The 17,090-nt window shown below is 41.7% G+C and overlaps 1 protein-coding gene across 1 annotated transcript; it reads left to right on the top strand.

Annotated features, from left to right (window-relative positions):
- Positions 1–1,171: 1,171 nt before the first annotated feature.
- HAO2 (hydroxyacid oxidase 2) lies at positions 1,172–9,081 on the top strand. The gene is made up of 7 exons (XM_026061499.1): positions 1,172–1,302; positions 2,106–2,257; positions 3,096–3,379; positions 3,744–3,959; positions 5,811–5,969; positions 7,653–7,722; positions 9,026–9,081. The coding sequence occupies exons 1-7, from the start codon at positions 1,172–1,174 to the stop codon at positions 9,079–9,081; spliced, it is 1,068 nt and encodes a 355-aa protein (XP_025917284.1).
- The last annotated feature ends 8,009 nt before the right edge of the window (positions 9,082–17,090 follow it).

Raw genomic sequence — 17,090 nt, 5'->3', positions numbered from 1 at the left:
TGCTGAAGCAGGTTATGTGTAGGCTCTGTATTTACTTGCTTCCAAATTTTATGAGCTTGGGTTTAGCCAATGCGCTCAGTAACTAATTGTTCAGTCAAAGAGCAGTCCTAGAAGAGAGACAATCCAAAGAATGAAGTTCTGGAACAATCTTCCAGGAACAAATTATCCAACTTTTTTTAAGATGGAATTTATGATGGAATTGTATGACTGCTGTGTCTTAAAATAGCAGAAGACCCAAAGTGTCCTCCTCAGGCTTCTGTTCATTAAGGCAGAATGGAGACACAGATATACAAGTTTCCTCTTACTCTTATATCTGCATCAGCAAGTTTTCCTCATACTAGGGCAGAGGATAAATGGCAAGATTTGCTTGAGATCAGATGAAATAATTGTGGACACTGGGTAATCATGGTCTGGTAAAGCAGTAACTAAAAGTTAGAAAGAAATCCTGATTCAGGAGGGATCTTAAAAGATAAAAGACCAGATTCTTCCTGTAATTCCTTTAATTCTGGTGGAACTTCTTGCAGTTATCACACTTGCAAGATCAAGACTTGAAAGTTTAGGAAATGCCCAAATAAGTATCACCTGTGTGACTTTGATTTGTGTGTGTGACACAGTATTCCACAGACCAAGTTCAGCAAGCCGCTGTACCATGCTGATTTTGAAATATTTTTGCAGATTCTTTTAGTGGGAGGCTTGATTAGATAACCTCCAAAGTTTCCTTCTTTTGCTAATTTTGTTATGATTCTGTAACAGCTAAGCAGGAATTTGTATCTTCTTGGATTTACATTTCTGAAATTATCAGAGCAAGCTCCTGGCACTGCCCCTTAGACAGTGAATCTGTTTGAAGGGCAGTCTTGTCACTATTTCGGGACACAAGTACAGGACATTTAGGAAATGAGATGTATGACTTGCATGTGTTCAGGAGGCAGTGTCAAATGAGGTGATATTACCTCAAGATTACCCCTGATCATAAGAGCTCAATAAATAGTCTCAGAGACTGAATGGGCCACCAAGCTGAAGACACCTTCTCAGCAACTCTTCTACAAGACCAAGGAGTCAAGGCTTGCATTAAGTGACATTAGAGTGCATAGACGAGAGAATGACAGTTCAGTATTTAATTTCTGCTCCATGTTATTCTTTTCTTCCAGGGTTCCCAGAGCATCTCTCTGAAATGGCTATGGTGTGTCTGTCAGACTTTGAAGCTTATGCTAAAAAGTATTTACCTAAGACTACTTGGGATTTTTTTGCAGCTGGAGCAGATGATGGGACCACTCGAGATGACAACATCCTGGCATATAAGAGGTAATGTGAAGGGGAAGTGAGGGGTATTGTGCTGGAATCTGTTAAATCATGTTTATGTGCAAGTGTGTTTGGCATTTGTGCTCAGCATTCACAAGCAAAGACTCCTAACATCTTGCCCTCTCAGATTCATCCCCAAGCAGAATGCACTTATATGAATGACATACACTGCACCCTCTGATGCTAGCCAGAATAAGAAACAGATTGTATGAGGCATAAGCGACACTGAGGGTACAGGCAAGTGGTATGGTATGGTATGGTATGGTATGGTATGGTATGGTATGGTGTGGTGTGGTGTGGTGTGGTGTGGTGTGGTGTGGCGTGGCGTGGCGTGGCATGGCATGGCATGGCATGGCATGGTTTGATGGAAAAGAGGGTAAGTGGCTATAATAGAGTGAGATGCAAAGGGGAGGATGTGGTGGGCTGCAGGAACCCTAAATGTGGATAATATGGGATTTGGGGACCATGCTGCAGACAGTGAGGGCAGACACTGTACAGTGAAGACAGAGATAAGAATGATGTAGTGGAAGACAGAGATCTGGGACTGGGCTGCAAGTAGAAGTAATTTGTGGGAAGGGGACACAGGGAGAACAAGAGATGTAAAGAGTGATGAGCTGAAGTGGGAAGTGCAGGAAAGCAAACAAAAGGAAGAAGAATCATTTTCACATGACTATGCTTTCTTTATCAGCTCAGACTCCTGCATTATGATGGGTAAATGAAGACCTGGTTTCCATACAACATCAGAAGCAGAAAAGCTATTGGGCAGCTACAACATTGAAGAGTGTTTTATTGCTATTGCCTTACAGAATTCGTTTCCGGCCACGCGTGCTGCGGGATGTATCTGTGATGGACATTAGGACTAAGCTCCTGGGGACTGAAATCAGCTTTCCTGTAGGAATTGCCCCTACAGGCTTCCACCAGCTTGCATGGCCTGATGGAGAGAAAAGCACAGCCAGAGGTACTCCTCCATTTTGTTGCTGTGTAGCAAAAATGGTTTTGTGGAAAACTCAGTGGAAAATTTAAGGAGCTCTTAGGATGATTTGAAGCATGATGGAGCAAAGTATTCAGGCTTGAAGGGACAAACTCCTTTCTCATTTTCTGACACCCCTTTTTGTAGGTGACCCACTTTGCTCTGGTGACACAGAGTGCATGGGAAGCCATATAAACAGTGTTGTACTTCTCCAGCTACCACTGTTACCAGATCACCCTTGTGTGGGGTTGCTGCAATTTGAGACAGAAACTGTGGAGACATTTCTGACTTACACCAAAACCTGCACAGGTCCTCAGTGCCATGGGCTCTAGATAGGACATAAAAGTGATGGATAGGTCTCAGTCTCTACATTTCTTGTGAGAACTGTCTCCCCCCAGAGAAGAGCAGAATCACTCTCCCAAATCCTGCTGTGAGTTTGGAGAGCTGCCCCCTAGAAATACCTTTGCTCACATGTGGGTTTCTGTATAAACAGATCGCATTTGCTAGCACATTCCTGTGAGGCAGTAGTCATAAAGATGAAGTTGCCTTTTTTAAAAAACAGTTTCAAAATGAACAACACTTGGTGAATTACTTCTTCCTTTCCTGTATTCTTAACCATCATCCTACAACAGTGCATGGTAAATGTTGCCATTTTTAATCCCTGAGACATATATGCCAGTTGGTAGAGCACCGTGTTTGGTAGAATATACATAAAACAGCAAATCAAGTCTTCTCTGTAAACAGTATACAAAAAAAATCTTATACTGGGTACCTGATAGGACTATTCAAATAACATTGATTCTGACTCTTTTAATACCTCCTGAAGCAGCCAAAGCCATGAACATTTGTTACATTGCCAGCACATACTCCACCAGCAGCCTGGAAGAGATTTCTGCGGCTGCCCCCGGCAGCTTCCAATGGTTCCAGCTCTATATCCACCGCAACAGGGCGGTTTCTAAGCAGCTGGTCCAACAGGCAGAGGCCTTGGGTTTCCAAGGCCTAGTCCTCACAGCTGACCTGCCCTACACTGGCAAAAGACGGGATGATGTCCGTAATGGCTTCCGGCTTCCTCCACACATGAGCCTGAAGAACTTGGAGGGAGCCTTTGAGGTTTGTAAAATGATCTAGTTCTCTTATTCACTGTGCTCGTATATACCACATGAGACAAAACCATCAAGTAACTGCTGCCTTGACATCTGCTGTATCAAGAACGTATTTTCTCCCATTCTGGTTCTTTAGTGTTCTGGATTGGCCTCCTGCTCACCAGGATTCTGGCTTTAAAATCTCAGTCCAGTCTCCTTAGAGACACTTATTTCCATCTCCATATTATCCCCTAATGACACACGCTTTACAGAGGTGATGGACAAGACTGTTAGGAAGTTTAATTAGTCTCTTCTAGGGCAGGGAAAGACTTTAAGCGGCCTCTCTATTATTGCAACTTAAAATGAGACTTTCTTCTGCCCCATGGCTGTAGGGAGATGACTGTTCTGAGTATGGACTCCCGCCCAACAGCTTGGATCCTTCAGTCACCTGGAATGATATCTACTGGCTGCAGAGCCTTACTCACCTGCCTATCATTGTCAAAGGCATCTTGACCAAAGAAGATGCAGAGCTGGCAGTAAGACACGGAGTTCAGGGTATCATTGTGTCAAATCATGGTGGAAGGCAACTGGATGGAGGACCTGCCACCGTAAGTGCTATAGTTGATGTCCCATGAGTGTTTGTTGTATGCATGCTTGTGCTAAACTGGGTGTCTGTATGCTGGTGGTTGTATATACACTTATGGTGGATTTGTGTACTTGTTGCACGGCTGTGAGCATGTGCAGATGTCCTTTAGCTTCAAATTGGTAAGATGCATGTCTTGGCATGTGCTACCCATGCAAGTATTTTCTCAGCTTCTTGGGAGGGTTCTGTAACCAGCACTGAACCCATGTTACTGCAGATACACCACTGTCAGTATCTGGTCTAAGTTAGTAAAAGTTGGTTTGCCTATGTCTTCATCAGCTGGTACAGTGCACACATATTCTGTGTGCACTCCAGCAGGAACAAACTGAAGCTCTGGAGTTGAATATGTACAAATGAGAGTATAATGTATTCTCATTATTAATCTCTGCCAAAACATGCACAAACAATCCAGCTAGATTTAATGAGAGATCTGCATGCATATTTACAGACTCAAGACTAAATGGGAATTTACTGACTTTTATGAGCCAGAAAAAGAATAACTTATTTGGAGAAAAATTCCCTATTTTTTTATCTGTACAAAGAAATTGTAGGTTGTTATGACATATGTGTATTTCACTGCTTTGATTTGGCTTCATTTTTCTCCTTGTGCTTTACTGGCAGTAGACGGTCAGTTTTTCCGATTGTTTCTTTTACATGTTTGTATTGCATAGCATCTCATTCTTACTGACTTACTTTCTTATCTTTGTTTTCCTCTGTAAAATAAAAATAGGCATCAGGGAATTCTCTGCTGTTCTATGTCAAGGGTGACAGTAATGAATAAAATTTTTTTCTAAATGCTAAAGACATAATAATAGAAATGACATTCTTATTAAACTGCTATTCTACTTTAAAAGTTTATTTTCTTAGACAGAAAATCCAGCAGATACATAGCCTTGCCAGTCCCCTGGCACTGGGCCTGGCAGCAGAGGCTATTGTCACTGTGCTTGGTGAGCTACTTCTGGACAATTTCAGCCTGCAAATCTTCAGCATGAAATTCTGAAAAAAAATTATGAGCAACTGGAGAAATCTACTTAGTAATCTTAGTTATAGCTGTTCTACCTAAAAACAATGAAAGGAAGGCAAGAGAGTGTTAAGACATCACAGGAAAGAGATGGTTGAGCTTGCTGAGAAGAAGAGTTAATGAGGTCTGGCGCAATGTCATGTCACTGGCTATATTGTCCTTGGGACCAGAGCCAGTATCTCTGCATGGTACTGCTCTACACTGTGCTCTGCTCTGCAGAAAAGATCTTAGGGAATCAAGAGGCTTAGCCAGGAGGAAATGACATGTGGGCTGTACTACATAGCAAATGAAATCTTTCATAGCTGCTTTATGGGGCTTGAGGAGGCTTTCAACAGATGGTCACTAGAATTAGGTTGAAATATAAGTAAGGCAACTTGGAAAGAAACAGGGAGAAGCTTGACATTAGCCTTTTTTACAAACATTTGTATCATTCATTATTGTCTCAGATGAAAGCGAGATATTATCAACAATTGTTTCCACTGAAATTTATTTTAAAAATCTTTCCAAAAAATGGAAAGCAAATGAAAATGTTACTTTCTGACTTACCAGAAGTGCTAGCAAAGAATGCTAACATGAGCAAAACACTGGAAAATGTAAACTATCTGGCAAATTTAACATGGAACTGCGCTTTATTCTACAACTTTTGGTGATGAGTTATTTGATATGCAATGTTACATATCATTTTGAGAACATATGCTAGTAAATTATTCCATATTGTCTGCCTGTTCCACATCTCTCCCTTTTGTGTCAGGATCAAAAGCTGACCTCAGTGTGACAGTGCCTTCATCTTTGCAGATTGATGCTCTGGTTGAAGTTGTGGAGGCTGTACAAGGCAGAGTTGAGGTTTATTTAGATGGTGGAATACGAAAAGGCAGTGATGTATTAAAGGCACTGGCATTGGGAGCAAAATGTGTCTTTATTGGAAGACCAGCTTTGTGGGGGCTTGCTTACAAGGTGAGTAAGGAAGTTTGAGGTTTGTATGCCTACTTCTCACACTCTCCAATACTCTGAGTTACTTAAAAAATCTCACAGTTTTCACCAGTGAGGAATCTTAAGCATTTTTTACTTTTGCTGAATTTTTAGTGAGAATGCCCCCAATTGAGTCAAAACCAGACATTTTGTGTGATTAAAAAATACCAGGGAATTTTATGTTTTAAAATATGTTTTTGAAGTTGAAAACATTGTTTTGTGGGCCTGATTTCTTAGTGTTGCAATTTGGTGCTAAAATACTGTAGGAGTCAGGGCCATTGGTGTTTTTGAAAATAGAAAGGGGTCTTATTTGTCGCGAAGATGTTTTTGAAAATTTTTTCCGCTTTCAGCTTACTAGAAAACAGTATATGGTTTTAGTACAGCAGTTTAATAGTGGTGTTAGGAGTTCTTTAGAAATATATATAGATCTCCATCCCACTGATGCTTAAAAGTTTGTTCGGCAGGACTGAGCACAACAAGTCCTGTAGGTACCTAAGTGGGCTGCTACCATCCATTCCAGCTTCTACCATTCGAGCTTTGCTGCTTCTTAAGTATTAGCACATTTGTATGATCCCAAATCATAAATCAGGCCTCTGATGCAGAAGATTAGCATAATATATTGAGAAGTAAAATGTAGTTATATAAGTTTTTTACTTTGCTAAGCTTTGCTTTTTAGCCTCTGGATTGGTGTGTTCAAGATCTGCTATAGAAAAAAAAATTTAGTTTAATGGTCTAGAAGTATTTGCTATCTTTAAAGTGAGATTCCCATCCAGTGGTGTGATTCCTGTAGATTCCAGAAACTAGGCTTTAAGCAAGAAATTGCCTGAATCTTGTGAGAAACCTGGGAGAGCTGGCAGCACCAGTAAACAGGGGAAAAGGGCCTAACATCAAAAGGGCATTGCTGTGAGCTGCTTGCAGTTTTTCCATGATGGAAACAGACAGCAGATGGTATTTTTTGAGTTCAACAGTATCTTGGTATTATATCCCATAGGATATTCCTAAAGATGTATCTCTGTGGCATTACTTCAGCATACAACAGAGGAAGGGCAAGGACAAGCAGTGACATTGTCAGCACCCAAAGCATTCTACATTGTAAGAAATAAAAAGAAAAGAAAAAGAAAAAGAAAGAAAAAGAAAAAAGAAAATAGCAAAAAGAAAAAATCCTCCAATATTTTACAGTAAGATAAAAATAACATATACATGTTATGCAGTTTTTGAGCTTCTTGATGTTATTTGCTCAGAGGAAAATGCACACTGTACTATTTCATCCCTGTATCTGAGCAAATTAAAATTTTTAAAGCGTTACCATTTATAAAACTCTCAGTACTTCATAAAATACTGTCAGCATTGCCAAACTTGACATTTTAAAACAAGCCCATTGGTGAAGGTTATCTGAAAGCTAAAAAAAAAAGCAGCTAGAAAATGTCAGAAGTGAAAAACAGCTTTGTTTTCTTTCCCTGTCCAGATATATCTCAAAAGGAAAAACATCTAAATTAATCTGTGATGAACTGAGTACATCCATCATATCATTTTAAGCTTTCATCTGCATGAGTGACTAGAATTGGCACTGATCTAAGGGACTGTCCCAGCTCTCACAGTGAAAGCATCCTGCTGCATTGCTGTGGGCCAGTGCTCCTTTCACCCTGACTGCTTTCTCTGTTGGAGCAGGGTGAAGAAGGTCTTCAAGATGTTTTGAGGATTTTGCGTGATGAATTTCATTTGTCAATGGCCTTAACTGGTAAGCATTTTGCAGGTTGGTTTTAACTGGTGGTACAGAGGGTGTGCGTGCAATAGAAGCTTCACATCCACACAGACTTAACGATCTCATGATCTAACAAATCATAAAGAAACCATGTGAACTGTGCTGGTTCTAGCTGTGGTATTTAAGGTGATTCTTTTCTTCCTGTGAAACCACTTTGCATTTCATGTGCCACAGCAATGAAGCTTGCAAGGAGGAAGTAAGCAAGAAGCTTTCTGACCTGATTTAAATTAAAGAAATGCAAAACTTCTAAGCAGAGCCGAGCAAAAGTTGCAATTTCTGTTCTTCTAGGAATTGCATGTTTTCCAGTATTTGACTTAATCTCTACTGGGGTAAAATGCAACCAATTTTTTGCAGCATTAAAAGTTCAGAAAAACTGGATTCAGGATTTTTCTCTGTGTATTAGAGATGCCAGCCTGTTGGTACAGGTTCAGATCTATGCATCCCACATGCTAAAAAGCCTCCGTGTCTCTCCAGGCTTTCACTGTTGTCCCTAGTTCTGGGTCTCTCACTTCTGCTCTCACCTGTAACTGCCATGTTTGACCCCCTCATTGAACAGCAAATCTGTGCAGTCTGGCCTCCAATTGCACACAAAAAAAGTACAGTGTTTTACTCTTCAGGTCCAGTGTAGAAGTATTTAGGCATCAACAAATGGTCCTATCCCAGTTCAAATCATGTTTTAAAGACTTTTATGCTTCCATGAGTGTGAACCCAAGTGGGTAGCAACCCTACCTAGGAGAGTGGGACTGGAATTCTTTGGGGAAATTCATATTACTCTTTCTTTGGGTTACTTTTCCAACTAGTAAAGATTCTTACAAGCTTTTTTTCTAAGAGTAAAGCTCTCAAGAGGGCACTAAAGTCATCAAGAGTAGCAGGCTAGAGCCTTTTCGGTGGGGCTGTGAAATTCCCCTTGGAATTGGCCAAAGGAAAAGGCACTGCAAGTTTCCATCTCTGATCAGTTTAGGCACAGAGGTCTTTCAGCCCTGTTTCTTTCCTGTCTGCCTTTCACTTGTGGCTGGATCAGATAGTTCCCTGCACAGCCTGTTATAAGTATCCTTTTTTTCTGATGTCTGACTCTCCTTGTATGGGAAGCCTAGTGCCTAAGCTGAAGATGCCACTGAGTAGTAGGGCTCCTGTGAGTGAGCTGTTGAAATGCCAACCTATCCCTGCATGGCTCGTACAGGATTAGGCTTGTAGGCTGTGACTCAGTGAGGAGGTCTTCCAAGTATCATCCGCAGACCTTTCTGTCACTAACACGTTTGAATTCTCTATTTTATTTCAGGCTGTTCCAGTGTCTCAGGAATTGGCCGACACCTAGTTCAATTCTCAAAGTTGTAAACAGCCTCCTGCAACGTCCTCTGAACAAAAGCAGCTTGCACCAGCAGTTGAGGTCCCAAAAAAGACTGAAGAGAGAAAAAGGAGGTGCAAATGTTGAACCTATAACATATAGCTGATAAAGCCTTCAAAAAGCTCCTGAGGAGATTAGGGAAAGCTCTGTGTTAGCAAGGATCATTCTTTGCTTTCATTGAGGCCAATAAGTTCTTTAACACTGCAGATAATTTTTACTTGCTTAAATACATTTACTTAAAACTGTCTGTTCGCTGGCATTACCTGTGTTGGGCCTTACTCCCAAACTCTATTATGTCTGGCAGCCAGAAATGCTAGAAAACTGTGTCCCTTGCTTCTTCTGCCTGATCTTTCTACCTAGTCTGACTGCAAGTCCAGCCACAGGCCTTTCCTGCTGCAGGCAGGAAGTACTGTGACTGCCATCTCCAATAGCCTGGTCTCTCCCAGACATATTCATACAGATAGAGAAATTAGATCAGCCAGCTAACAGGTACCCCGGCTCCCCTTTACAGTGGTGTCATCTTGCCGCTGCTTCTGAAGAGAGAAGTGAAATCAATAGTAACCCAAGCAATAACCTGCACTCCCCACAGCGTTCCTGGACGTCCTTTACTACACAGTTAATTTGGACTGCATACTCAGCAGGGCAACAGCCAGGCTCTATCTATCTTCAGAGCACAGTGTAAGCTTGTGGCAGTGCATGAATAACTCACATGATGCCCTGCTCTCTTTGCCCGTGGATGAGAGCAGCCAGTGCAGGCTAACAGCATTGGTCAAAGCTATCTGTAACATCAGACCAGCATGTTACATTTGTCCTTGGAGGATGGTGCAGAGGCAGCACTGGGCTGCTGCCAGTGTAAATCCTTGCTCTCTGAGGTAAAAGAAATGCATGCTCATCAGTTCGCTTTCCAAGTTTCTACCTGAGACACTGGTCTTGCCTGCCCCTAAGGAAGCACAGCCTGGGCTCTGCTACCCATCTAGCCTCAACTGGGAGTGATGAATCCATAATTAGTAACTAGGAGCTTTCTCTTGCTTTCTTTCCCCTAGTCTTCTTTCACCTGGATGTTTCCTTTTCTGTAGCACTCCTTACAGCACAACCTTGGACTACTCCATCTAGTCTCTCTTTTCCTCTTTCTTCCTCATTCCCTCTCCTTTGATTGTCTCTTCTCTCTGTTCCTTGCCAACCCCTTTCCCCATCGTTTTTCTTCAGTCCTCATCTAGGCTATTATTTTTATATATCCCTGACTAACATGATCCTCCCAATGGCATGCACCTTTGCAGATATATGAAAAGCAGGTGTAGCATCCTGCAGCCAGGGCAAAAGCTGGTCCATGTTGTGTTAGTGGAGGGTGACATTGCTTAAGCTTTGTCTATGTCATAGGCTGCAGTATGGCACAGGGATGCCCAGGAATTGCCTGGGGACTAGAAGTACAGGGCTCCTCTTGCTAACCACAAAAGCTGTTTCTGGCAGGCTGTGCTTTGGGCTGATGCTGCTTCAGTGTTACCTGGGCTAGTGCTCCTAGGCTGTTTGTAGTCTCATTGATGTTTTTGCACTGTGCAGTAGTGGAGGTGGTATTGCCTGCTTCCCTTTTGGATATAGCCGTAGAACTTAAAAAAGAGCTTATCAGAACAAAGGCTACAATCTAATTTTTCAGCTCACTCTTTTTGTGCTGTTTGTGATTAGCCTTAGCCCCTGGAGTACTGAGAAGGTGCTTTTCACCATTTTTGCTTATCCAAATGCTGCTGACTATAATGATACTTCCACTAGAGATGCATTTACTCTAACCTACTCTAGCAAGGAGGTGTTTAACAACACTTTGTTGATTTGTAGGCGTTATGCAATGCTGCCCAATAAACATGTAAATAGAACTCATCTGAATGGCTAAAATCCCTGCATGGACATGTGGTCTTTATTATCAATGTGGAGTGTAAATCAGTGGGGAATTGTTCAAGGTAAATGGTGTGTTTAGTAAAGAATCTCCATACAGGGTTTAACTGATTTAATTACTCTGGCTTAATCAGGTCTTTTAAATAAGATCAGTAAACTAGAATTGTATACACATGAAAACCACTTCTGTGTCTCATCTTTAAAAATGCAATGAGATCTTAAAAATACCTATTAAGAACCCTGAGTTCTTGTTTTCTTATTATTAATTTTTAAGGCCAGATGCAGCCACTGGTGTAGCCACTGCTTATATTGCACTTTAGAGCAGCAAAACGGCTGAAGGATACTGGGCAGCAACATGATGACAAATGTCCCTTTGCACCAAAGAAGTGCCAACTTGCTGGGCACCTGCCCTACTTAGTGCACCTCCCAGTGTTCCCATGCACACAGAGCTCCCCTTCTTGTACACTCACAGGTCTTTTTATGGTTCTTCTCTCTGCTAATCACCTGGCTCTGCAAGAAGGACATTACTTCACCCAGTAATTACTTGGAGGAAAGTGCACAAGGAGCCCTTGGAGCACAGGGCTATGCAGTTTTCAAGCTCTGGTTCAGTGGATCTGTAATTGTAAGTGGCAGAGTTTCAACATGAAAATGCCAACTCTCCTCCCATGAAACTGCCAATAAGCTTCTCTGGTCAAGACGTGCTCCTGGCACACAGGAAATACGACTTTCCCTTAGGAGCAAAGGGCATGTGTGCCCTCCCTTCCTGCTGAGCATAATGGGCAGCCCAGCACCATCTCCTGTTGCACCAATACCTTAGAAGAACAAAATGAAGCTTGTTCAGCCTTAGACTTGCTAGAAGTGAAGTTTCCAGCTTATGCAAATGGAAGTGGCTGAAGGTGCCTACTGGCAGACCTTAATCAGCTGGCTGAGCTCTGGAGAGGAGCAGGATTTCCAGCATGCTGTCTCCGATACCTCCATGTGGCTTCCCACTAAGCGTTTGCATTGTTTTAGATCTAGTTTTGGCTCTAGAAGACTTGGATGCCAGGCTTTAGGAACAGAAGAGGAAAACAAGTCACAAAAAGTGAGTCATTGCCAGTGACTAACTTGAGGCGATGAAGCACTTCCATGGCTCTGGACCTTAATGCTTTTCCATGGAGCAGCCTGCTGCTTCTGTCGCCACTAGCTGGTAGTGAGATTGAGCAGGTGTCTGTAGCAGAGAGTTTTTGGTGAACGTTGCTGCTGTCTTCTGGAGCTGATGCTGTGAAATAGGAAAGTAGGTGGTGGGAGACTTGGACAACTGCGCTTAAGCTCTGTTTCTGTGAAAATGGAGTCCTCTGTCTCCCTGGTAGATGACCATCAAGGCCTGCTCCTAGTTCTCTGCTGTCCAATTCCTGTTTTCTCTGTTCCTTTTTTATGTGGTCCAGCATAAGAATTATTGATGTTTGTTTCAGACTTCTTCCCTGTTTCACACATCAAGTTTGTTCCCTCTGACACCCCTCTCACTGAAAGAAATCCTGTCTGGTGAAATCCAGGTACTGAAAAATCATTCATTTCTCACCTGCATTTCACTTAGATGCATTCCACTTGCAGTCTGGCTCTTTCAGTACTCCACACACAGCCTTGCTGGTCTCCTCATGCACCTCCTCATGGCAGTCTGTACTCAGAGCAGAAGTACTGCTCATGGCTGCTGTGCTGAGGCAGAAAAACCTCTCATTTCAGGCTCCAGAGTCTCAGCTTTCACTTAAAGCAAACAAAACAAGATACTGGAATGAATGTAATTGTTACAATTGTGAAGAAAAACCTTCAGGGAGGGAAGCCATGTTAAGAAACCCAAAGACATCTGCTGGAACTGAAACAATCATGATGGAAATGCTCTGCACTGCTGGGCTCACTTATGATAGCTTCATTGACACCATTATTGAGTACCATGAGAATCAAACCTGCTGTGAAAGAAAAGCAACTTCATATCATGAAAATAAGCACAATGATTTATTTTGTGATTTGAGAAGAAACAGCTTGTAACTCATCTTTTCTGTTTTTCCCATGGCACTGAAGTTGGGGGTTGGAGAGTAGGAAGGCAGATGGAGCTGAAGGGCATCTGAGCCCTTCTAAAAGGGAGCCAGAAAAATTGCATCCTCTGATCAAGTTGTTCTACAGATTTGCTCTATGAGACAGCATAAACTTCTTAAAACAAAAATATTTGCAGAGGCCACTGATTTGCAGCTCTCAGGATCTGGATGTCTAGTGCAGTACACCTGGAGCCAGACTTGAAGAGACATGGGGCACTTGCAAGTGAGATGAAGGTCAGCAGAAGGAGTTTGGGATTGTAGGCAGTCCTGAGTGAGCAGCATTGGTGGAGCTGAAATATCTTGTCCTCCCGTTCTGTCTCTTGCTATTGGCCATTTGCAGTCATATTATTTTTCCATCTAATTTTCCAAACTACACAATGACCTACCCCCCCCCCCACACACACACACCCCTCCCAGTCCCTTCTGCCCTTTCAGATCAGCATATATTATGAGATTGAGGTAATGCCTGTACTCTTGGATTATTCTAACCTGTTCCCTGATGTTCTTCTTGCTGTGCACTGACTGGGGGCTGATGGCAAAGTAGAAGGGGATCCTGGATTTAAAGACCCTCATGGTGCACAAGAGGTAAAACTAAGACTGTACAGCTCTTCAACTGTGGCATTTCCAATCTTTTAAATGTTTCACTCATCAATATAATTAAACTGCATTTGATTTCCTCCCTGCTCCATCTTTAATTTACAGCACACTTTATACCAACAAAAAAGCCTAAATATGTAATTATTTTGCTCGATGCAGCATAAAAGCAAAATAAAGCACAACTTATATGCATTTCAAATGAATATTGCTAAAATCTAAAGAAGATTTATAAAGAGTGAACAGAGTTCAGGTCACAATACTGGTCTGGAACTCAAGGACCCTGGCATTTTTACTTGTTTTCTGCTAAACTTTCTCCAGATTTTTCCTGATTGTGCAACCAACAAACAAAAACTCAAGTGCCGTACCTTTTAACATACTGCTTCTTCATCTTTGTACAGCTGTCTTGTTTTAGATACGAGGCAGACTTCAGGCCTGTGTGTGTACTGTCCCCTCCTGTCCCCTCTCTGCCAAGGGGATTTGAGAATTGAGCAGGACTGTTAACCATTACCGTAATACTGTTGTTATTTTCTTAATGTACAAATGCAAGAGTGAGGGGAAGATTTTTCTAGTGAGTTTGTGCAAATATCATGCCCTAGTGATCAGCATCAAAAGAGAGGGCTATGTATGTATTAACTGCAAACTCTCATATTGCTGTGGTACTAACCCTGTCAGTTCACTCTGTTTAGTCCTGAATTTCTCCCAGAGATAAACGTATCTGCAGTGATCTTGCAGAGGCCTTCACATGGAGGCCTTCCTCTGTGTTCCAGTAATAACAAACCTTGCTGGCAGACTCACAGCCCTGCAGATAAGCCTCAGGAATAACACCACATCACATATTTTGATAGACTTCAAGGATTTGCAAGAAAACTGAGAGAACCAGGTTGGTTCAGTCTTGAGCAAGCTATGAGGAGGGATCTTACTGCTATCTTTAACTGCCTGCTTGGAGGTAATAGAGAGGATGCAGCCAGACTTCTTGGACTTCAGAACAGTAGAAGGATGAAAGGCAAAGGGGCACAAACTGCAAGGAAGAAAATTATGATTACAAATTAGGGGAAAAACTCACCATGAGGATGGTCAGCAGCTGCAACAGGAGCCCAGAGGGTGGTGAAATCTCCATCCCTAGAGCTATTCAGAATTTGACAGGACAAGGCTCTGAGCAACCTGATTTAATTTGACCTCCCTTTGAGAATGGGTTGGATCAGAGACCTCCAGAGGTTCCTTCCCATCTAAATTGTTGGGGAACATCACAGAATCATAAAATAAAACAGCAACACATCAGATCTGTACCCTACTGTACCAGTATGTTGTAATGATAAGCTATTCTGTAACTGCAGTGGCAACAGTTATATCTCTGTGAAAGAAACCACAGAAAGCATTTTTGAGGAGAAAAAGAAAAAAAAAAGCTATTATTTGGTGAGTGAGCTTAAAAGCAGAGCTCACAGGGTTCCTCAAGGCTATGAGTCTGTGATGCGAGCCCATTCTACAAGTTTTCCAAGTCTCTGCAAGTTTTCTACAATTTGGATTAAGCCTTTGCCAATGTATGCCACAATCTCATGCCCCCTTTCTACATTCTGTCTTGCTGTTCTCTATATTTGGTTGTTGTGAATATCTCCAATGCAAGTTCAAGCAAGGTCAAATCTACCAAAAACTCCTGGCCTGAAGAGGTTGTAAACATGTCTGGGGAGGGCAGACAGAGAAAGAAATGCAAAACTGAGCTCGAACTCATCCAAGTAGATGTTGCAGATAACAGAGACAAGTAAGTCTTAACACATTCACCTCTGAATCACCTGTGGGTTATGGACTAATCAAACCCTGCTGCCTCCCAGCATCAACTCTGTATGTATTGTGGAAAACCTGCTGGAGTTTGAAACTGCCCCTTCCAGGCATCTGTGTACCAAAGGTGAAAGAATTAAATATGGTATTGTAACTTGATGCATGTATGGATTGTGCTAGGTGTCCTCTTCAACACATCCACCCAGGCTACTGCCTCCTCTGTTGTCCTCCAGGTCTGAAACCAGTCTGTCAATCTAAAGACATGCACTTGGAAAAGAGGAAACTGCTACCTACTACTCTGCAAGCACTTCATTTTCCTCTTTTTCTAATACATATTTCTCTTGTTACCCTTCCTCCTAAGCAGCTACATGAAGAGTGGTGGGGGCTGGGACAGATATTGGGAGGCAAAAGTGGGGAAAAAGCTGGGAAACTGGCAATTTCCTGATTCTAAAAAGGCTGGGCAATAGACAGCATTTTATATTGTGGCTTTACACTAAAACAGGAACTTAGGAGTTCATTTCCCAGTAGATGATGTGGCAGTGACATGGAATCAGGCTATTTCCAGGGCAGTTTATGTACAAAAATGGATCCAAATTTATACTGTTTCCCTTGGCATATGACATAGATTTCTACTGCCTTTGAATATATAATAATTTATTTATCAATTTCAGTTGAGGAAACATAGTTCTACCTAAAACTAAACAGAAAATGAGACTAAATGTTTGTTTCCAGTTAATTGCCCAACTTGCATGCTAAATAATACAGTGAAGAATACTACAGGTAAGTCTTTCTGACCTTGAAGATCACATAAGAAAAGTTTTTAATCACTTTCTTCCTTACTCTACAAGAATTTTGATACGACTGAAATAGCAGATATGTTCTTTGTCAGACTTGAACACCCAGAAATTCTGAGGCCTCTTAAGGTGGTTATCTTCATACCTTGGCTAAAGTGTCTTAAAACTGCTACCAACTATGAGAATTTGGTTTTACTCAGAGTTTGTTTCAGCTCTGCTGACTTTAGCTGTCAAAAAGTTAATTATTTAAGTCTTGTTGTCTCATGTCAATGTGTAGTTACTAGAAAGAGGAAGAAGTTTCCAAGGGATGGTGACTCCTATCTTGTATGGGAAAAAGCTTTCCCTAGGTAAATCACATCTCAGAGCTCACCTTCTCTCCCAGAGCTGCTGGCATGTAGGCATTTTGAGCTTATAAGCATATGATGGTAAGAAACACATTCCTTTCTTATGTGAGAAACACATGAATTCTTCAAGGCTTTCAAGTCACAGTTAATCTATACTTACATAGCAAAAGGTCTGATAATAAGCTTTTCCTGCTTCAGTTCTCATCAGTCTGGACAACAAGACAGAATCCAGGAATGTCTTTCCTAAACCATATTTCTTTTCTGGACAAAGGAATCTGTTCTCTTCTTGCTCCTAAATAGCTTCTTTTGCACAATTAAACAGCATCACCTTATGTAGACACTCCTCTCTCCTCCCCAAAGTTTCTCTGCTCTACAAGTTTATTGTATTCATTCATTCCAGTGTAACTATTCAGTTTGTTCTCATTGCTGCTGGGAAATTTCTCTTCACTGTTTCTCTCTTGCTGTCTTCTCGCTTCCACTAAACTCCCCCTCCTCCATCACTTTTTTCCTCGTGGTTAAAGAAAAGATGTTAAAGAAA

The sequence above is a fragment of the Apteryx rowi genome, unplaced genomic scaffold (genome assembly GCF_003343035.1).
Source record: "Apteryx rowi isolate R43461 unplaced genomic scaffold, aptRow1 scaffold_181, whole genome shotgun sequence".
NCBI classification, from domain to species: Eukaryota; Metazoa; Chordata; class Aves; order Apterygiformes; family Apterygidae; genus Apteryx; species Apteryx rowi.
This window is presented reverse-complemented; position numbering and strand designations above follow the sequence as displayed.

Coding starts and splice junctions, on each gene's coding strand:
- HAO2 (XM_026061499.1), top strand. CDS start 1,172: ATGGCTATGGTGTGTCTGTCAGACTTTGAAGCTTATGCTAAAAAGTAT. Junction 2,258..3,095: donor AGAGAAAAGCACAGCCAGAG/GTACTCCTCCAT, acceptor TACCTCCTGAAG/CAGCCAAAGCCATGAACATT. Junction 3,960..5,810: donor TGGATGGAGGACCTGCCACC/GTAAGTGCTATA, acceptor TCATCTTTGCAG/ATTGATGCTCTGGTTGAAGT.